Source organism: Erithacus rubecula, assembly GCF_903797595.1.
Source record: "Erithacus rubecula genome assembly, chromosome: 1".
Lineage (NCBI taxonomy): Eukaryota > Metazoa > Chordata > Aves > Passeriformes > Muscicapidae > Erithacus > Erithacus rubecula.
In genome coordinates, this window is record NC_136658.1 from 27,069,369 (window position 1) to 27,092,236 (window position 22,868).

The window sequence follows — 22,868 nt, forward strand, 5'->3', positions numbered from 1 at the left end:
ATTTATAACTCCATCAAAGCAAAACCAGTATTCCACATAAAATTGATCTCAGTGCCCTAGCAAGAGCTATTTCATTAACAAGTTATCACTTGCTCTCACCTGTCTTGACTGCAGCCCATCAAGCATTCTTAAATTCTACGCTTCACAAACTTTCACAATCAGAGATGTTGACTTAAAACTTTAACTTAAATATTCAGTGATAAACTGTAATTACACACATGCAAAGATTTTCAAATATAAAAAAATTACTGTATTTCTTTATATATCTGTGAGGAAAAGGAAAAAATCCATTATTTCACTCAGCATGTTGCTCAAAAGTAATGCTCTCAAAATTAAATCCTCAAAAACTCTTGCAAAACCATAAACACTGAGAAATGTGATCTTAATGAAAATTTTTGTGCAATTGTGTTTTCTTTTATAAAACTAAAATAACAAGTATACAAATGTGTTGTATTTGAAAAACAATCTTCCCTCAGGTTTCCATTCAGGCTTTTTTTTGGTGTAAAAATCATGTCTGGAAATCTTTGCACAGACATGCTCAGGCCTAGTGAAATCAGTGTGTCCAAATACTAGAGCTGTATTGAATAAATTCAACTTAATGTCTCCTTTTTATGCATTAAACCCAATACCAACAAAGTAATTTCAATTGCTTACAAGAACTTATTTACTTCTGAGTCATGAGGGAGTTTAAAGTCCCATTAGGTCCTGTAAAAGCATGCTGCCTTCTTTCTATCTGAGAGGCATTCTGCCTAAGAAGTATTTGCTCTCTTCATAATGCATATAAAGATGATCTGAATATTTTGACTGCTTCCCCCCCCGCCTCTACAGATTCTCCCTCTTTTCTTAATAATTAACACCGAGGTTCAGAAAATTTCCAACGAAGTTTGAACAACATTGAGTTTGAGACAATATGTGATTTACATCCAGATTTTAAATCTAACTCAAATGCCTGAGAACCACTAGGAAGAACTGATTGACTGAGTGATTTTCCCACTCAGTCAATTCTCTTCAGTTGGAAGTGAAATGTATTTCAAACACCATCTAAAGCTTCTAAGAAGCTCTACAAAAACTAAAGACCACACTGGATATTCCCTATATTTTTCAACTTAAATCTGAAACCTGAATTTCAAGTTTCTGCTATATATAATAATGAGTCAACAAACAAGCCATGGGCCTTTTTTCTTCCTTATGGACAACTCTGCACTAAAGCAAAGCCTTCTGCATAGTTATCATCAGACTTTCCTCCCTTACCATATAATTTTTCTTTGACTTTTGACCACAACAAAAATACTTACCTCTGAGATGCAAATCAGGTTTGGAGTGCAAACTTAGGACCATTCAGTACAGTCACAATGAAGATGCTGACTCCCCTGACCCTGAATTGAGAGTTGAAGCTCAGCTCATGGACACCTTTACTGTTTCCTCTCCATAGGCAGAATTTTACTGTCCTATTTTAATCCAGGCAGGTCAACTATGTGATCTGTGAAGCTCTATCACACAGTACTTTCAAAAGTCTTTTTTTCTCTACAAACTTCCAGGACAGAGCACTGAATTTAAAAAATGTTCATTTTTACAGGTATCACAGTTACTTCATATCTGCAAAGAGAATTTATATTTCCCCCCTTTTTCTGTCTCAGTTTCTCTACCAGTTACACAAGGAATTACACAGTAATTTGTAATACAGTTTTAAAATCAGTAATTCACAGAATTTTATAGATTTAAGAATTTGTATTATAATCTTACATCAATTATTTAGTCTCTGAAGTTCCCACACGTGCTGCATTCCCCTCCTATTAAGAGAAGGGATACTTTAACAACCTTTCCTCTTTTTATTAGATCTCACACTATTCTCCTTTCCTTTCCTCTAGGTCTTTCCTTCCCTTTGATTCCATCTCTCCCTCCTCTCCTCTTTCAGTGGCTTTCAGAAATGCAAGAGATGAACATTCATCACAAAGCAGTACAGTTCACTGAGCACATGTAGCTGCAAGGATATTCTTGGAACAAACAAGGGGACTGTTTACAGTACCTCTGCCCTTCTCTAACTCCCTTCCATAGCTCTCATATTATCTCCTGCTCTCATCACCCTCCCTTCTATCATCTATTCTTTCTTCTACCATTTTCTTGGCACCTCTTTTCCCCTGCCTACCTTTTCTCTACCCTGCCTCCAGTGCTTTCTCCCTCCTCTCTCTGCTGGCTGAATGTGAACTGCCTCTCCTTGTTAATGCAAAACATTCTCTCCATATCTATTATTTGAGGCAAGTTTTTCAGAGGTGAGACAAAAACTCCTGATTTCAGTCCATTGGGTTCTATCTTCTTGAACAGTATAAATGTCCAGAGATCGTTTCACAAAGCAAACACAGTGCAAGAACAGCAACACAAGAATCAAATATACACAAAATATAAACAGGGAGCTTATTCCTGGAGAAAAAAATCTGTTCTTTCAGGAGACAGTTCTGAGACAGTTAATAGTAATGTTCACTAATGATCCTTCATAACAGGGTTTGCTTCTCCCACCAGAAATAATACTAATAACTTTTTAAATCCCAAAAGATAGTGATCAACCATTAAACAGAAAGACATGCTCAATGCTCATCTGGACTAGGATATAAGCATACTGGAGAGCACACTTTTTTTTTTTTTAACCTCTACAGAAAACTCTTTAAAGTTGTTGCTAAACATCTGTTCTTACCTTCTAATGAGGTGACTAGATGAAAGAAGAAGACCATCCAGAGCCAACCCATCCCCGACACTCTTCTTGCACTGATGCCAGCATTAGAATCCATGAAAATTCTCTGTAAATACCACCATCTTCAACATGCACACACCACTCCTCTGAAACGGTCTGAGATTTCTTGGAGTGTTTTAATGTCTTCCCAAATTAAAGCACAGAGGTCTTCGGAGAGAAATACTGTTCAAGAAAAAACAGAAGGTAGAAAGAGAAATCAGGTCATTCTAAAACAAAACTGACAGTTTTCATACACCATTCCATCATTTACTACTTCCAAGACAAGGGTGAAAAGGAGCAGCACAGGCCCAGTATTTACCACACACCACCCCTCAAGACTTCAGTCAGTCACAGGTGTTTTGTGCACTGCCAGTGCACACAGATTTTGAGACTTTTCATGGCATCGGTGACAGTGTGGTTCCCAAATCAACTTTAATCTCTATCACAGTATAAGCTGTAATATTACTTAAATCCTGATCCTTCCTGCATCTTTGGCAATGCTTCTTGGAAGGTGTCCATTCCATTTCCCCGTACGCTTTTCAAATTCTGTCTCCTGTAATTTACACTTTGGCTTTTAAGGACTCTGCAGGGCAGTAGCCGTGACAGAAGAGTTTTTGCCAACACAAATCTGCACAGCTGACACACTTGTAACCGCACTTCAGATGCAGGCATTTGTCCCTTTAAGCATATGACTGCACAACACTACTAAGTTGGACAGTATTTTTCCCATTGATATGTTGTACGTGAGGAGGCAAACGTTGTGATATTTAAGGTCAAATAGGGAGCCTGCATTACAGCCAGAAAAAGCACACAAGTCTAAGTTTATTATCTTAAGTGGGAAAAAATCCAAACAAAACTCTACCACCACCATTAAGAACCTGACATAAAAGCTTATCTTAGAGTAAGGGAGCAGCATGTAGCCTAATCCAGCATTGCATTAGATCAATACGGCATAACAATCTTGCCAAGCAAGGTAATTCTAGCTCCATCTGTCCAATTCTCATTCCACCACAGAAATATCACAGTAATATGTAGGTTGCATGCAAAAAAAAGCCAGTATGTTTTGTTTCTTCAGGTGCTCTTTCAGCAGAGCATTGAAAATGTTCCAATGTCTTCAGTGAGACAGTGAAGCGTAGCTAAGGAGAAAGAAAAATATCTCAGGCAATATACAGAAATGGCTCAATAACTTGGCTGAAAGAGGGGAGGGAAGAGTTGTAATTAAAAGGGGCAGCCTCAGTGCAATTATCTGAAAACCTTGCAATAGGGGATTTGAGCAAGTTGGGCACAGCAGAGGAAAAAGCAGCCTGGGGAGTATGCGAAAAGGCAGTGGAGTGCAATTAGATTTGCTTTACTGGAGAGGAAGAGAAATTCTGGACAGGATGGAACAGTTCTCTCTTCTGCTGCTCCCACTGAGAACCTAAAGCACCCCAGTCAGATGAACCAAAGATACCCTGTGCCATCACTAAAATGTAAGGAAACTAAAGGGATCTGAGCAAGAGGCAAGAACTTTGATTCATGACTACCGAGGAAAGAGAAAAATAAAGTCTGTTAAGTATAGCTGAGGAAAAACAAAGATTAAATGTGAGGATGGATATAATATAGGTACTTCTTATTAGTTTATGAAGCATGTATAAAACATGACATGTCACAGAATAAAAACACCACTGAATGCAACTGCAAAAAGGAGAAAATTTCAGGGCGAAAGACCAGAAAGTTCTTCTTTACAGAAAGAACTATCAAAGCACACAGCAGCACCCTCCTGGAACAGGAGTGAAGACTGCTGCCTGAGCCACCAAAACTAAGACTGGGTACACCAAAATCAAGTCTGCAAGACACCTCTACATGGAAACATAAATACTCACCATTTGTGCTGCCAGTCAATCTATAATTTTATAATATACAGAAGTTTCTTATTAGGCCATTAAAATCCTAAGAGATAGGGACTTTTAAGCATTCATAATAACGGCAAATAAATGCAGAAACAGAGGTCAAACAAACTGAAGAAAACTTCAATTTCAACAGCTCGCAATTCAGACTTTCTCAAGTCATGTAACTTCTGAGCCACAGAGCAGAAAACAGAACCCAAATATACTTTGGCTGCTGCATCTCAGGCCAAAGCATTGAAATTACCACAAAACAGATATTACTAAAAACCCCCTGGTACGCAAAACCAGACACAAAACAACTTCTGGCTCCAAGGAAACCAATTGTACTTCTGCTGCCCTTCTCACCTGCACATTTGTCTTACATCTGTTTGCCTTATCCTGGTTGACCCTATATCCCACCAAAGTCAAACTGCTCTTCAAGAGGAATCATACAGCCTTTGTCTGGATTACGCTGGCAATTATCTTCCCTGAAATAAACTGTGGCTAAATCAAAATGCTGGTTGTGATTTAGTAGATAAAAAAGGTAATTTTTTTTAGTGTTTTTTTGGGGTTTTTTTTAATTTTTATTCTGCCTCTTCCACACCTCAATGAAAAATGCTTACTCCACAATGAAGGACAGAGAGAACATTATGGAAGCATTTAAGGGAGAGTAGGAGGGAAGCACTAGCCTCTGTGAATTAAAGAGTACCAAGCCCCTAAATTGCTAACCACTGCCCTGCCCTTCCCCCTAGCACTTGATGTGTACAGAATCTGACTACACCCAAAGACGCTCATCTTTCATTCTTCAGTTCTCCTACTACTTCTACCCTACACCAAACTACGTAAACAGAAACCTCAAACCATCCCAACTTTCAAACCACCCTCATCTCTTGTCCACACAAGCACCTTTCCATGGCCTTCTCAGCTAGCTACTTCTTCCAAAGCTGCTTTCAGCAAGATTACTTTTCTTTGCTATGGAATCCACTCTCCTCCAAATCCAACTGCAAGGCTATATATCTTCTGTGCACAGGATCCTTCAATAAACTTCCTTAAATACCCCCTTCTCATCCTCTCTCCCTTCCAAGTACATGAACTTGCCATTCATGTACCAGCTGTCAATCCTCTTAAGCTAACCTATTTTTAGGCATGTATTTCCTTAGCTAGTGGAATAATCTCCATATCCTTGGAAATCCTGAAAATTTTAAAGCACCTGAGAAGTCACAGTTCCTGAGGATCAAGATGTCTTTTAATGATTCAACCCTATAAAACTGTGAAGATCCCAAACAGTCAGAAAAGACCAGTCACATTTAATTTTACTGTAATACCAAGCTCCAAGAGATGGGAGACAGAAGTTTCTGAGTTGTCTCCTTATATTATTCATCAAAGCTATCAAGACTGTTTACATTGCCACCATCACTGTGGTACCCAGATTACCAAAATTTATGCTCAAAATCCCATTACTATTACCATCACCATTTTCAAGAATCCAGGCTTCTTAGAGGAACTACTAGTGAGGGAGAAGAGTTCTTTAGGAAGCTTGTCAAGGTGAGTTTTGAACATCACTAAGGATGGAGATTCCTCAGCTCTTTTGGCTTCTGTAGCTGTGTAATTTTAAAAATTCTTTTTACTGAGGATTTTTTTCTTCCTTATACATAGTCAGAATTTCCTTTGCTCTCTTCTGTTTTCTGTCTCAACAGAAGAGAGTCAGCTCTTGCCAAGCACCTCAAAGCTTCTTCTACCCAAGACTGAAAACACAAGCCATTTCAGCTGGAAAGCCTTGAATGTGAAACAGAATGCCTGGCGTGCCTGTCACTGTTTAAGTCCTGTTTATTCTCACCAGACATGGCCGGTGCTGTAATTTCTCACTTTTTCTGAACTCAATCTTGAAGTGGGAACTCTTCAGTACCATCTCCAGGCAATGATGCTCAGTGCTACAGAAGAGATAGTGATAGTGCTTCCACATGTGCTAAAACAACTGACAGTAGTACAGTTCTGTGCTTGTGAGATTTCTGTCACAAAGAGGGCTGCTGCTGCCCGTGCTGTACCCAAACAGTGTGCAAAGCATTTCATACAGCCAGTACCTTTGCAGCAGCTTCTTCATGCAAATAAAGGATTCTCTCAAAGTTCAAACACTGTCAGTGATGACATCTGAACAGCCATAGGGCACCAGTGCTGCTGAACAGGTCAGCATTAATTGAGAATTCCCTTCCATCAGTGCACGTGTTTTTGTTAGAAAGAAAGCAGGTTTGCTCCAAGGTTTGTGCAGCCACTTATTTTAGAGCACCTTGGTGGTACAGGTCTGGAGTCTTCATGGAGGTAGTCATGCACATAACAAACCTAAGAGGGGTCTCCTTAGAATGGACTGCTTTTTTATTCTTCTGGGGTTTGCATGGTGCTCTGTGACTGATCAAAAACAGCCACAGCTAGATAAACTGTGTTAATTCTGGGCTGGCCACAGGTTCTTCTGGACCTCAGCTTTGAACAAAATCTCTCCTTTTCTCAACCTTTTGACTCCAGCCATAAAACTTTAGACAGACCTTCACTGAAGCATGTTCTAGCTTACCACACAGACAATATGTAGTCACAGATCAGAAAGTAATGTACAGTGACCCTACTTCCCTCTGACAGATACCACCTGCAGAACCTGACATCAAATGGCATTAAACACTCATCTGAACCATGTGTCTGTCTGGCTTCCACAGGAGGAATTCAGGCAAGCATTTAGGATTAAGAAAAAATCTAGGAATGTGCAGTAGTGCACAAGCTTTCTGGAGAAAAGATGAAGGCCTGAATAAAGCACTTTCTTTGAGTTCTACATTCCAAAACACAGGAAAACTCAGAAGTAGATGAATGTCCACCTAAGCCAAGTTTTCTCGGTGTCTCCAGTGCCAGGAAGAGGTGCTGTGTGCAGATGGCTTGCAAGCCTGACCTCTATGTGACCCACTTCTTACTCTTCCTCCAGTATCCATAAATATAAGACAAAGATTACTAGAGAATATGCCCCAATTCATTCCCATTAGTATCTCTCTTTAGGAATTCATCCAATCCCTGTTTTGAACTTCTAACAGATTTGGAAAGGTATCTATCCTCGTGCAACAAAGTATATTTACGTATTTTAAATTGTTCTACTAATAGAAGCTGAAATCGTAACAGTGCCAAATTTTTTATGTTTTCAATTCTTCTTATCTGTTCCAAGAACTTTTCCAAATCATCTTGTTTCCTCCCACTGGAACAATGCTTTTTCCTCGTTCATTGTTAACTGACTCCTCTAGGCCTATTTCACAGCAGAAATCATTATGTGGGTCTAACTTCCCTCTGCTACACTTGATTCCACAAATTTTCCCCATATGTCATACTTCTTCACACAAAGCATCTAGATGCAAAATAAATGCACCTCAAAAATTCTCCAGGGTAGAGAAAATGCTGTACCTTTGCAAACACAGTTTTCCCCCCCTCCTGCACTGTGACTCATATCAGCTTAATATTATCTCTCAGCAAGAACCATTAAAAAGATAAATGAGCACAACATCTGGGAGAGTCAATAAACTACTATTCCAATTAATTTGTGCTGCACACTGATTCATCACATTTAGGCAGAGCACAAAAAGTGGAATTAATACCTCTCATTCATGATAAATAGGGAATCATGACAGTGTTACACATCAAGCAAAAGGCTCCCTCCCTCCTTTGTAGCCCCCAGTTCTGTCCTACTATAATTGCTCCTTTGCCACTGGGATGCCCTTGCAGCAATGGTCACACATCTCACTGGGATGAACCTCACAATGCTGCTGTGAAAAACTGTCAGTGCCTGTCCAGCACTCTGAGCATGACATAATACTGCCTACCTTCTTTCTTAGACAATAATTACAATAACTGCTATTCATAGAAATCTTTCTACGCCCCAAACAGGAAGTGAATGGGGGGGGAGGGGGAAGCAACACATAATTTATTGCTTGGGGTTTTAATATAATGAAGTTAATGTGTTTTTTTCAAAAATTCTATTACTGGGGCACACAAAGGACCACAGAAAAAAGATTGATTAAACAAATAGATCATTTTGATAGTTGCTGTATATCCTTTTATCCTCTGCTACTAATCAAGATTATTTTTAATTATTCTAAACTACATTGAAAATATCTGAGAGGAGAGTGGAATTTATTGAAAAAAGCCCTGTGGATTTTTTACAGTCTGTTCAGTTGAATAATTTAATTTTGAGAGAAACACTCCAGATGAAATGCATAACTAAGTTTCAAGGAATACTTCCTCAAGAGTATATGCCATGAAGTGTTTCTTCTAGCTGGCTTGATCATTTGCTTCTTACAGATTATCCAGATAGAGTTGTGCCTGTGTCTCTTGGGATCCCTTAAGTTTACAATGACACTTCCAAAAGCTGATTGTACATGTTCTCCAAAGAAAGGCATTTATTTCCTTGTTTACCATGGAAACACCAGGAGCCTTGAATCTGATCTTCCATGCTCTTCACATTTCCTAGTGGGATCCAAATTAAGAACTTCTATAGCTCTTAAAGGGGAGAGACGCTTATTTTCATGAATTTTCATTAAACCCTTGAGGCGTGAATAGAGTGCCCAGCATAAAAGCATAATCACTCAAATAACCTCTACAGTCAGAGGACAGAGCTGAATCATGTTCATCAGGTAACTAAGATCTGCCCTAATTAAAAGCAGGGAGCTATGGACAGCTGAACAGCTCCCTCCCCATGACTCCCTGGGTGCAGCCCCAAGGTATCTGGGGAGATTCTGAGCCTCTGTGTGATCTCCCACCCCACACAGGAGGCCGGGGAGCATCTCTTTAGATAACTACAGTGCTTTCCCTTAAATCTTCTCTCTTCTCTGCTATGACACATGCTTGGCTAGAGTAGCTTTACAGCTTAGCTTGTAAATCCAGTCCTTCTTCCTAAGCAAAATTCATTCACAGCTGCCCTGCGTTTCTGGACACTTTCTCAATGCCTTCACATCATGTGTTGTTACACCTAACAAAAATGGACACTGATCTCTTGAAACTACAGAAATTTAAAAAAATATTCTAATTAAAGATACAGATTCTTTCTTCCACCTATCATGTACTTGAATTACATACATATTGAACACAATTAAATTCCTGAAAAAAATCACTTCCCACCTCACAAGATTTGACTTCACTAACAATTTTAATAGTGATTTGTGTAGTTTTCAAAGACACGTTGGCAATTATAGTCTAGTTTCTAACATTAACACCTGGAAGCAAAATCCCAGCTCTAGAATATTAACAGCATTATAGAATTAAAAAATGTGAAAAAAAAAATTATTTATTTTTTCCATTACTTGCCTAACAGAAACTCTTCTAAAACATAACAGGAATTGAAGCGATACAGAAATTACTCCCTTTGAATTTTCATACAGTAAGTGAAAGAGACTGCACAAACAGGGAGAGATGAATTAACAGCTGTCCATCACATTTCTCTTCTTTGATTGAAAGAGAAAATGACAACTGTACCCACTGGGTATGGTTTCACTGTCCTGTTATTGATTTTACTCTAATTTCGTAGGATACTTCTCTCAGTACAACTGTGCACAGAATCCTGAATTTGTATCTATGTGGAAATAAACATGATGTTATTAACTTCAGTTATAATTTATCTTTGATAATTATACTTCCATCTGTACAAAAGGAAGACATAAGGCTTCAGTGAGATAAAAAATAAGCAATCCACAAGCTGGGGCACAGCAGCAAACCTTTGTTAAGCACTATGTAAAATGTCTCCAAAATTCTAAGCACAGAATTGTAAATCTAGAACACTAAAGATCCCTGTGGTGATCCCTGAAGATCACCACATTATTAACTTCTAGGTGAAAATAATCTGTGATACTAAAAATTCTTTGAAAATTGACACTTCCTTTTCCTTCTCTGATACAACTTTAATTTAAAAAAACTACCCAAAATTCACTGAAATTTTATGACAGAAGCCATCTGAAAACAAGAAAAAATATGCATCCTACTTTGGCATTTAAAAGGGGAAGGGAAATAACACACTTTCACAAATGTTTTTTAAACAAAGGATATGTTACTGTCCTGGTTTTGGCTGGGATAGAGTTAAATTTCCCCTTAGGAGCTGGCACAGTGCTGTGTTTTGGATTGAGAATACTCTTAATAACACAGATGTTTTAGTTGTTGCTAAGTAGAGCTTACTCTAAATCAAGAACTTTCCAATTTCCCATGCTCTGCCAGTGAGGAGATGGGCAAGAAACTGGGAGGCAGCATGGCCAGGGAGTGCTGACCCAAAGAGGCTGAAGAGGTATTCCACACTATGGAATGTCATGCTCAGTATATAAACAGAGGGTAGGTGGCCAGGATCTGCTGATCACTGGTCAGGGATGTGCTGGACACCCATCAGTGGGTGGTGAGTGACTGAACCATGCATGACGTGTGTTTCTTGGGGTTTATGCTTCTCTCTCTCTTTACATCATCATCATCATCATAATCATCATCATCACTATTATTATTGTTATTATTTTATTCTCATGATTAAACTGTTCTTACTGTTGTTATCTCAACCCACATCTTTTACCTTTTTCTGATTCTCCTTCCCACCCCACTGTGAAGTGGGAGGGTAGGGGCTAAGCAAGCAGCTGTGTGCTGCTTAGCTGCCAGCTGGGGTTAAACCATGACAGTGACGTAAAGAGAATGTCCCTAAAATCATGTTCTCATCTACTCAGCACTGCTGATCATGCTGTTTTCTTCAAATGAAATTAAAGTTATTATAGACCAATTTCTGATTGCTAATGCATGGAGTGGTAAAGAAGCCAAGCACAGTTTGCAATGGCCAGACAAGCAATGTCACAAATCAGAAAATAACCTTGACATTTGCTGACCAAGTCTGCAAATGCAACTGCAAATCTGCACAGACAACCCAAACACAAAGCTGCAAAATGGCCTTAAAGGCACTCTTAGTACACTCAAAAAGAAATCAAGGGCCTCAAGGGTTGAGCAGGAGCAAAAGTGAGAGTGGCTTGCAAAACTAAGATACAAGTCGAAGAAAAGAGATGTTTTATACTAATGTTCTTTTCCATTGTAACTTAATAATGTAGCCTTACATGGCATGTCTAGAAATATATGAACCAAGAACCAACACACAAACACTCAAAAGATACAATGGAGGGGAAAAAAAAGAACGAGCTGAAAATACTTTTCTTAAACTGTTCATTGTGGACAAGTTTGCAAAATCCTTTAGTAAGGATAATATTTTCTTCAGCTGCAGAGAACTTCATTTGTTGCAAGAAAATGCTTACTGTCTTCATCTCTAATTTTGCTTTTAACTTCATGAGGGTTTTACAGTAAGAAATATTTAGCATAAGCAGAAAATGCATGTTATTCGTATTCACAGTATCCAAGGTTATGTTGTCTATTGGGATATAGTGGCAGCACTGACAGACAGTAAAAAGATAATGTTTCTCTTCTATGGGAATTCCCATCATTTTGAAATTGCCTTTCATTCCATGAGAGAAACTGTCATTTCAAAACAGATTACAGAAAGGAATAATAATATTAAAGCACCTTTATTTAAGTGCAGCTCTTTTTATTAACCTCCTTTCTGGCTTCAATGAGGCAGCTTGGGTTTTCAGAGAATGCGCTTCATAATCTAAGGGTTAATTAAAACTACCTTTTTCCATTTTAATCAGTTTCACAGCCTTGGGCTGTCATAGAGCTTGGTTCACAAATTGTTGGCTTCATGCATTTGCAGATAGAGGCTACTTTTAAAACTATTTAATTACTAGCATTATTTATCATCACTGTTTTTATTCCTGTAAAGAGAAGCAAGAATGCTTCTTTGTAAAACAACAAGGCAGAAAAGCACTCAAGCACGATAACTTCACTGACTTTTTCACTGCCTTGACCTTGCTGTCCAAACCTACTCTCCTACTTTCACTCCAAGCAGATGATTACCAGGTACCTTCCATCCAGTTATAACCCTACAGAATTGCCTATACCAGTTTTTGAGTTCATAAGTTTGCCCCAACAGAGGGTTGTAACATAATATATTCCTCAAATGGTAGTGAGAATAAAAAATTATATTCAGTCAAGCTGATTCCCTTACATTTTGCTGACTGCACCAACAGGCTGCACAATATACAAGCTTTAGCTCCAGCACATAAATTAGAGCGTTTGATGTGGAAATATATGCACAAAACTAGGAAGCTATGAGGGAGGGAGGGAGAAAATGGCTCAGAGAAGAGCTCTACCACACAGCCTTCATTCTTTCATGACCACTGTTTGCCTAGATGGGAATTCTGTCTGTTCTGCCATTAGTCTGAGTCTCATATTCATGTTAGGAACTAAAACATCACAAAACAACCCTGATCATGCTCTGAGAAGTGCACACCAACACTTAAACCAGTCTGACTACAACCATTTTTGCAGGAGGTGGCACTTCACTGTGCAGTGACAGGAAATTAGGGAACTACCTTGACAGCAAATTCTCGAGAACACAGACAAAAGAACTATGAGACCTAGAACTTATTCTGGACAGACTTCTAGAAAATAGATGGTTTCTTCAGTTTTGCTGTCTTTAGTTCCAATCTTGAAATCCATAACATTCATTAAGACTCGGTTATCCTTCTTAGTGCCTTGGTCTCACTGTTAAAACAACTGAACTGAACAACAAGAACAAGCACTACAGAAGTCTCACTGGACTTCAGAAACATCTCACTTGATCTTTAACACTTTCTTTTAACTTTTGGCTACATCTAGGTATTTATTTAGAGAACAACACTAATGATTCATGCTTATTCAAGACTTTGACCAAGTTTTCATTTTGATTCTGGGAATCAGGTTGCCCAAAACTGGCTCTCATCTACGAGACAATTGAGAGGGAAATGAAGCAGAAATGGTAGCTGGAAGAAAAGAAGTCAGATGAAGACTGTAAAGAAGAGATGATCTGAATGGCAATGACTGTTTGGAACAATTACCTGAGCTCAGTGAAGCATCATAAGGAGTCCATGTGTAGCAAAAGTGGGTTAGAGAGCTCCACCAAAAAATTTGAACTTGCCACTGGCAGAGCCTGAAGAGCAGCCAATTTTTTTCTCAGGTCCTTCCCTCCTCCTCCATCCTGCATTTCCAGTTCCATGTTTCCACCCTCAGGAAATGGGAACATTATGTGCCACTAATACTTCAGCAGAACAGAAATAGTCTTAAGAGGAAAAGGGAACGCCAAGCAGGTTACAGTAGAAAGATATTTCAGGCTCACAGCATCTCTTTCTAATGCATGTTTGTATTTTTTTTCGTGCCAGAGATGAAAGCAACAACACATAAATCTCAGAGTTCATCCTGCCTCCTCAGTGTCTCAAAGGCTTATTTATATTTCACTGTGGATGCTGGGGCTCACTGCTCTTATTACATCCACATCCAACCTCAAAGCCAAAGGATTACATTTAAAATGGAGTGAGTACAATACACCACTTCCTTTTCTTGGATATCAACCAGTCTTGGTCCTAACAGAGCAGATCCAAGATACATTTTCTGTCAGGAAGGCAGTTCCTCTCCCAGTTGTTGATAAGACTAAAATAATGGAAACAAAATGAGGGGGATGGGCACGTTTATTTAGACAACATCTGGCCAGCAGTCCCTGGTGAATTCCAGGATTTTTGAGAGTGTATTTCTTAAAGCTTTCCTAGTCATGTTTTAAAATTTCATTAGCAATAGGTCTTCCACGACTTTCTGTGTGGACCTTGGCAGTAAGAAATCACACCTTATTACTAAACTCAAACCCATCTCCCTTGGGAAATTTGAGCCACCCCTTTTACTTTGGCCAACACATTGCCTAGGATCCTGTCAATAGTCTTTTAGATACTCTAGCTACTCCAGAGCAAACCTTTTTCCCTCATCAGTAAGCTAGTGCTTTTTAATAGCATTAAAAAAATTCCCTATGGTCACCTAATCACTTCTGTTGCTCTTCACTGAGCTCCTGGTTCATCAGTGCTGTGGCAGAGCAGTTCATGCAGTCACACAAATAAGTCTCTGTACATCTGCAGTAGTGCCATAAAGTCAGGGACTGTTCAATTTCAACACCACAGGTTCAGAGGCACAAAAGAAAAAAGCAGAAAATGTCAGGTTGATCTGTTAGGATCTGGATGAAGGGAAAGCTAACTGAAAAAAAAAAATCATCTAAAAATTAATTTTAAAATAACTTTCTGAGGCTTTGGGGCAAGTCCCCCCTTCCCACTCTGGTTTCCATACACACTACTCTTTTCAACACTATTACACAGAGTGGCCTGGTACAGACTATCAGCCAAGAGAAGCAGGAAATGCACAACTATTCAACAGAGCCTATTCTGATCCTTTCAATTAGAACTGTCCAGGAGGTGTTGATTTATTGAACAGAGTGAGAACCTTTTTAACTTAATTCTTCTAAAGAATTTAACATTTTTATTTTTACTCTGTTTCCAAAGAATGATTTGTTTTCTTTACACTCTGTCATCACACACATTTTTTAGGGGGGTAGCCCACTAGACATAACCAAAAACTCTATTTAGGAGACAAGCTTTTATTTTCAGATAACAGGGATGTAGTCACTAATTTGATTTCACAGAATGGTTTGGGTTGAAGGGACCCTTAAAGACCACTAAATTCTGATCCCCTTCCCATGGGCAGGGACAGCTCCCATTAGACTAGGTTGCTTCAAGCCCTATCCAACCTGGCCTTGAACACTTCCAGGGATGGGACATCTGCAGCTTCTCCAGGCAACCAGTTCCAGTGCCTCAGCACTCACTGAGTAAAGAATTCCTTCCTCTACAACTCTTCAAGTCTGAAGTCTTTCCCAGAAGTTGTATTGCTTACATGCCCTTGCCAAAAGTCCTTCTCCAGATCTCTTATATCCCCTTTAGGTACCGAAAGGCCACAATGATGTCACTCCAGAGTCTTTAAAATGGAGTCTTCTTCTGCAGTCTGAACAATCTCTTGGCTTGTCTCAGGAGAGGTGCTTCACTCCTCTTCCTGGCCTTCTCTGGCCCTCCCTTCATGGCCCTCCATCTTCTACCCAAAGATGTCCTTAGTTCTTCCAAGAACCTGCAGCTGTCTGAGACCATCCAGAGCCACTTCTAATTCTAGACTGGTAAAATTATCCATGAGGAACATGCAACTGTCAACACCATTCCTGCAGTCTGAGTTAGGATGACTTCTGACTGAAACAAGGAGCATAAGTCATGCATCATTCCCATTACGTTATTTCACCAAATGTCTTTCTGGGGCTCAGCCTGGGGCCCCAAGCAAAAAGGTAGCTCCAGTAAGGCTCAAAATGAAGACTAATTACTCCTCAGCATCTGACTCCACATACATGTCCCAGCAGAACAAGACACGTGCAAACTAAGAAAATTCCCTCTCTCAAGCCTCAATCTATCCCCTAGATTTTAACAGACTACTGATTTATACTCAAGTCACCAGAATTTGTTCTCATATCATATGGTACTTCATGTACCATGCATCTTCATGTATTTCTAACACGGTTAGATACTGGAAGAGGATAAGACCACTAAGATCCTCTCTGCACTAGCAATGAAACAAACATTGCTAAACAGAACTATTCCATTTCTGATACCATAGTGATGGCAATGGCAACTGCTGATATGGTAGCCCCTTTATGGACAACACATGCACCGAATGGGATTAGCAAACTCACTGAAAAGTGAAAATGTCAGTACATATTTGCATCCCCATTGCTGCTGGCACCAGCTGAAAGCCTACTGACATTAGCAAGGGAAGGGACCATCTGGGAGACAACTGCAGGCATGCATCCCAATCCAGCTGTGCTTCCAGCAGCTTCTTCCTGGCTCAAACCCAAAAAGTAGTAATTTCAAACATCTTCCTGGTGCAGAAAGCATTTCAGATTCCGCATACAGGAATGAAATTTATCCTAGCTGCGAGTGAAACCTAACTTTTGGAAATTCAAATAGTTTCGTTAACAGTCCAGTTTGAATTTCCAATTTGAAATTATTCAAAACCAGCCCAAAAAATCTCTGTAATACTGTCCCTCTTGTGACATTCCATTCTCTTCTCAGAGAACAGTCAAGAAGATAAGAGAGTTCTGCCAAGGAATCATGCTTCTGAGAGAACCTGTGGTAAGCCTGATGCTAAAGGCTTCCACACAGGCGTCTGTATCCTACACACTGCCTCTGAAGTGGTCAGCTGGGCCAAACAGATTATATCATGTGAGTGTTTTGCAGTAAGTGGGAGAGAGATCAGGTCATTTAGGAAGCTTTGAAAGCTTTAGAGTAACTTGGAGAAACATCAGTATGCTAAAACAGAAATATCTTACAAAGAGTCAGTAGTTCTCAGTCTTTAGCTTCCAGGGTTTAATTACATGATTTAGACACGTTGGATATTTTCCAGAGACATGGCACAGAGCAAAAAACTGTACTTGGAAACTGCAGATTCAGCAGAGGAATCGTTTACTTGGCAAGCTTAAGGAGACAGGGGGGAAAAAAAAAAGCCAGTCTGAAAATGAAGTCATGTATGTTTCAATGTGCAGGTCTGGGCTGGCGAGAATTTCCATCCTAAGGTGAATCGAGACCTGAAGTACTCAGCTTTCATATGTAAGACTGCAGTTTTCAGGCTGGACAGGCTGTGTTCCTACAGCACCCAGCATCTTCTCTGCTGCCAGGACAGCCCTTTCTCCACTCTGCCCATAGCTGAGTGCACTCGCGAGCATGCGCACACGCACCTGCAAACGGGAGTGGGGGTGTGCACGTGAAACGTCTGAACAAAAATCTTCTTGACAGGCAGGCCTGGGGAGCAGAATGCACAGGGGCCTCTGGAGGCATGGAAAATTGAAAGTGGTGACGAGAAGAGCTTTTCTCAGAAGCGGTCTCAAGAACAACCTTCAAGTAGGACCTCTGTGACAGAAGCATCAGTTGCTCCATGGTGACTTTTTAAGAGGCAAGACAGCACCTTCAGTATAAAATAATGTGCCAGGATCTCCAAAAAGTACACACATTTTAATTGCCTTTTTCAAATCACAACATATATTAACAGTACACTTTCGATAAATTCCTATTTCTGGTGGCAAAGGAGTATTTCTTGAAAGCACAACACATGTCTCTGAGAAGGAAGCACTGGTGTAGTTCTTCTCTGTTAAGTTTAAAACTCCTTGTATAAATCAAGTGTGAGAGGAGTGACAAAATGAAATGGCTTTTTCTTACTCAGATTTGCTGCTCATATGTTGGACTGCTATGGCTGACATGAGCAATTAAGGAGCTTTTATCCTTTTGGGGGTCTGTTTACAAAGTGTGGTTGGCAGCACAGGAGAAAGAGAACTAGTTTGTTGTAGAACAACATCTACAGAATTATTTACAAAATACACCTGTGTTACAGTTGTGTGCACCCCTGATGCTTCATGCTTGACAAAGAGCAAATATGGAGAGAAGAGTGAAGTCCAGTCCAAGATTTATCAGGTAGAAGCTAAAATATAAGGACATAATGAGTTGGAAAACTGCTGAATGTATAGAGTCTGTAGCTGGAAGAAATACCTTACCTGTATTTCTGTAAGGTGTACAAAACTTGCTAAAAAAATCAGAATCAATAGTAAGATATAGCAGTAACATAATATTAAATCAGGTTTAAGGATAAAAAACAACAATAAACAAGACTAAATAATGACAATATTATAGGGGCTCATCAGTTTTCTCCTAATGCTTTAATCAATTTTTCACAGAAATAAGTCTTTGAGATTTTGGAAAAAAGTCATCATATTATTATGACCAAAACCAGTAAATCTGGAATATTCTTAATAAATACTTTTTCATAACAGCACCCTTTTTAAAAGACAAAGATGCCCTCTTGTTTGGTGGCTAAATTACATTATAAAGCTCTGGCTTGACCACACACACCAATTTGTACTTCTTCCACCTTCTATTGTTTATGTGTGCAGTAAACATATGCAATATGGCCACAGAAATGAAAAACAAAAATATATTGTGCAACCTTAACTGTGCTCCAAAAGTACTCTGTGCTAATCTAAAGGGACTTCAGGTTAATCTCTGCACAGGGACTGCTAATGCGTAATGAAATACAAAGAAACTAAGGTTTTAGGGAGAGCAGACCTGGAGAGAGGAGCATTCCTGAACCAGAGGAAAAGCATGCATAAATCTTCTGACAATCCAGGGAAGGAAAGTTGGCTGAAAAACAAAACTGTCTTAATTGGAGGCGCACAAGATAGTGGGGGGAGAAAATACACTCATCTCTTACATGATTCTCTGCATATGGTACAAGTGATATCAGAGGGGAGAAGAGGAAGCATCTGCACCTGGGCACAAAGAGGGATGTACACAGTGAATCTGTAGAGGCATAAAGAAGATAATTCTCAATGGACTGAGGGATCAGCTCCCTTGTCAGACACATCTGCTGGCAGCCTATGGGAGCAAGCTGGAGAATAAGCAGCTGTCTCCTTGGAGCCACCAGCTGCCTTCCCCCCAAAAAGGATTGACACTGTGCCATTGGTCAGCCTCCAAGTAAAATACAGAAGGCAAAGACAGTAGCAGCCTTGGGCAAAAGAAAAGAGAACAGACATCTCCTCCCCAACCCCTTCCAAAAAGTCTCCACAACCTAAGCTGCTCTTGCCACAGATAACAGCTTGGAAGAGCTGAGAACTTCAGAACCATGCAAGAAAACATGACCTTCTGTGGGGTTTCAGTGATCAAAATAGAAAGAGATACAATCCTACTTCATACAATATCCCGTGCCCCAAAGTGATGCTATTTCCAAATATCAAAACACAGCCATGCAAACAAATCTGAGCAGCTCAGTGCAAGTGCAGGAATGTAGAACAGGTGAGAACTTAGAAGACAAAGAAAAATGTTTAGTGGCTAGAGGGGCACGAAAGTCAAGGAATTAAAAACTGCACATGTGTAATTTGGCTAAGAGATCATATATGCAAAAGGCAGTAAAGGAAAGGATGCAATTATGTGCAGTTATCTGAAGCTTCCCAATACATTAGCAAAGTAAACTGAAGTAATGCAAGGTGTTGAATTTAGAGAAAGAACTTCTAGAGAAAAATAGTATTTTTTTTTTCTGCAATGAGATGGGGTGGCATCAAAAGAGAAGGATTATTACATTGTGGAGTATCTTTTCCTTTCCTTCTCCCAAAGGAACATCAGCATTGGAATTATTTCAAAGAGGGAATGAAGAAATACCTAAAAATAGCCAGTAAATCTTGTATTAATGGCTTAGGGCAGGTGGATCTGCCATGACTAAAGAGGTGCACTCACATCCAGTTCCATGTTTTGGATCAGAACCTATATAACAACGAAAAAGGAAGCCTCCTCCTTTATTGTAGCTGAGGCTACAGATTTGTCTCTGTAACCAGATGTGTCTGGTGGCAGCTAACTCTCCTTGACTTTGTTGTTTCCATTTGCCCTCACACTCTACTTCATGAATCTGCACGACTTGGTATCAGTACTAGTGAAGGATACCCCTTGGGAGATTTGCTTCTCATCTTTACTCTCTGATTTCTGGAACTTGTAGGAAAGCCAGGTGATACTCACTCTCCTCCCCAACCAAATGAGTGTGGCAATAGCAAGAGAAACTTCAGAGTAAATGAAATCATCTCAGTGGATCCCACAAAAGGCAAAATTAAAATTACCCATCACAACAGCCCCTCCCACATTCACAGATTTATTTAGCTTGAGTAGTAGTAACTTGCATCATCTCCTTGAAAAATAGCCTAACATGGCTTTTCTCTGCCACAAGCACTCATACAGCCATCTGTCCCCCACAGGAGCGCTGAGAAACCCTACCCACAGACAAGGCCACACAACCTCCCTTGTGTCGTTCCACGAGGATCGGGAACGCACTCCAGCATCCATCAAGCCCTACTTCAGAGACTTCAAAGGCAGCATTTCCCTGTGGCTCTCGAGGGGGCTAGAGCGAGGGGAAACACCGCTCGTGGGAGCAGACCAAACACACCGTGGCCGTGTGGAAGGGCTCTGGGTGTGATGGCAATCTCCGTGAGCGGAGGGGCCGTGACCCGAATCCCGCATCTGTGCTCCGTGCCCACAGCCGCCACCTGACAGCAGAGGTGCGCTCGGGGGAGGGTCCCGGTAACGCAGCCTTTGAGCAGCACACACCAGGAAAGGAGGAAAAAAGCATCACCGGTGGAGTTTTAACCCCTTTCGAAGTAGCCCTCGCTTGCTGTGTGCCCCCTCCCCCGGACGCAGAGACCCGCGGGTACCGCGACCGCGTCCCGCTCGCTGCGAGCGCTCCGGCCGGACTCACAATGCCCGTCCTGCCCGCCCGCCACGGTACCTTGTGCCGGACTCCAGCAACACCCCTCCACTTCCCAGCATTACTCGAGCAGTGTTCGCAGGAGCCCTTCCCGCTAGAGCCGTGCCGCCCGGCCTCCCGGCATCAGAAAAGTTGGACAAAGACCATTTTCACCGCGCGAGTTGCACCATCCCGGCGGGCCAGCGCCAGCTCCCTCTCGCTCCGCGCCCAGCGCTGCTTTGTCCCCCGGCCCCGAGCACAGCCTCTGGCCTCGCTCGACGTCTTTCAACAAGTCGGATGCTTGTGAGCAGTCCCGATCCTTGCGCTCCCCTCCGGGCCCTTCGCTGCCAACGCCGTCTCCCCGCCCAGGTTGCCCCTCCTGCAGGAGTCTCTCTTCCTTTCGCTTCCCAGGACCTGCCTTGTCCCTTTCTCCGGGCTCCTCTCTCTCTCGCTTTCTCTCCCCCCTCCCTCCCTCCCTTCCTCGCCGTGCCCCTCCTCCATTCTCTCTCCGCCCCCCCGACCTGCTTTCCTTCGCAGAAGCCCAGCGACGGCAAATGGGGGTGGGGGCGCTGCGAGATCCCGCACTCGGAGGCGCCGCAGCCGCTCCTGTCCCTCCCGCGGCCATCGCCATCCTCCGTGCCGCACGCCCCGCGGCTCCCCCGCAGCCTCCCCTCGGAGCCGCTCCGCTGGGCGGGTCGCTGGGCGGCACCGGCTTCCCTCCGCGATCCCGGGCTGTGCTGCCGAACCCCTCCCGCTTCCCCCACCCAGCCTCTTCCAGAGGGGGATTTTCCAAAAGGGTCTTCCCTCACCGCCTGCTCTCCGGGGATGCCGAGCGTGGCCACAGCTGTGCCTGCCCCAGGCACTGCCCAAGCCCCTACCCCTGCCAGGTTCAGGTCAGGAAGGACAGTGTGGCTGCACAACACTAATCCTTGGTCAGTCTCTCTTGACACTGTTGAAATCCATGTTACTGTGTGCCATCTCCTGTTGGTCTGCACAACCCAGCCCAAAGTTTGTGCATTGTGTGAACTTGTACGCCGTCTCCAATGCTTCCTCTCCACTCAGCCCTGGTGAGGTGCCTCTGCAGTGCTGTGTCCAGTTCTGGGCTCTCAGTCCAAGAGAGACATGGAGTTCCAGGAGCAGGTCCAGTGGAGGGCTACAAAGATCATTAACAGACTGGAGCACCTCTCTTATGAGGAAAGGCTGAGAGAGCTGGACCCGTTTAGCCTTTAGAAGAGATGTCTGAGGGGGCCTCATCAATGTCTATAAGTATCTGCAGGGAGGGAGTTGAGGATGGATCCAGGCTCTTCTCAGTGGTACCACCATAAGGACACAGGACAATGGGCAGAAACTGATGCACAGGACGTTCCACCTGAACATGAGGAAGAGCTTCTTCACTGGGATGGATTGCCCAGAGAGGCTGTGGAGTTTCCCTCACTGGAGATAGGTCCAGTGAGATCTTGACACAGTCCTGTGCTGTGTGCTCTGGGATGACCCTGCTTGAGCAGGGAGGTTGGAGCAGATGATGATCCTTCCATGATCCCTTCCAAGCTGACCTATGCTGTGATTCTGCAAAGTGTCACAGAGTGGAGCCGCTTCCTTGATTCTATGTACTGACAAACCTCAGCCGTGTGGGTGAATCAAACTGTGTTTCTCAGTTCTTCCAAAGGAGAACCTCACCTTCCAATGTGGAAACAAAGGAATGAAAGCATCTTTCTTGAAAAATCTTTCTGGATGTCTCCTGTTTCCTGCCAGTGCAAGAACAAGAGTCTATCTACTCATTCTGCAAATGTCACTGGGCTGAATACAGAGAAATGCTAAGGGATGAGGCATACAGCATTCCCCTTTGCTTGTTCCTACCATTCAGTGAGTTACACAGCTGAGTGGCAGAAAGTGAGGGAGGGTGTAGTGAGCTAAACATGGCATGCATTAGGACTGAATGGAAAAGATACCAAAACTCAGTGCCTTACAATTCATAAATACTTCTGTGATAACAAAGAGCAGAATTTTGGGCTTCTGTTCCCAAAGTAACTTCC

General features: G+C 41.7%; 1 protein-coding gene across 2 annotated transcripts in view; it reads right to left on the reverse strand.

The window, feature by feature from the left end:
- LOC306800889 (ephrin type-B receptor 5) overlaps positions 1 to 21,559 on the reverse strand; it is a 65,981-nt gene extending 44,422 nt beyond the window's left edge. Inside the window, exons 1-2 of one of the 2 annotated variants that reach the window (XM_079303335.1) lie at positions 21,357 to 21,559; positions 2,690 to 2,908 (exon numbers count right to left, since the gene is read on the reverse strand). In XM_079303335.1, the coding sequence (XP_079159461.1) occupies positions 2,690 to 2,783 (94 nt within the window). In that variant the 5' untranslated portion in view covers positions 2,784 to 2,908; positions 21,357 to 21,559. Of the gene's footprint in view, positions 1 to 2,689; positions 2,909 to 20,877; positions 21,314 to 21,356 lie in introns of those variants that run through there. The other variant, XM_079303336.1, reaches the window with a different exon arrangement.
- Positions 21,560 to 22,868: the final 1,309 nt, after the last annotated feature.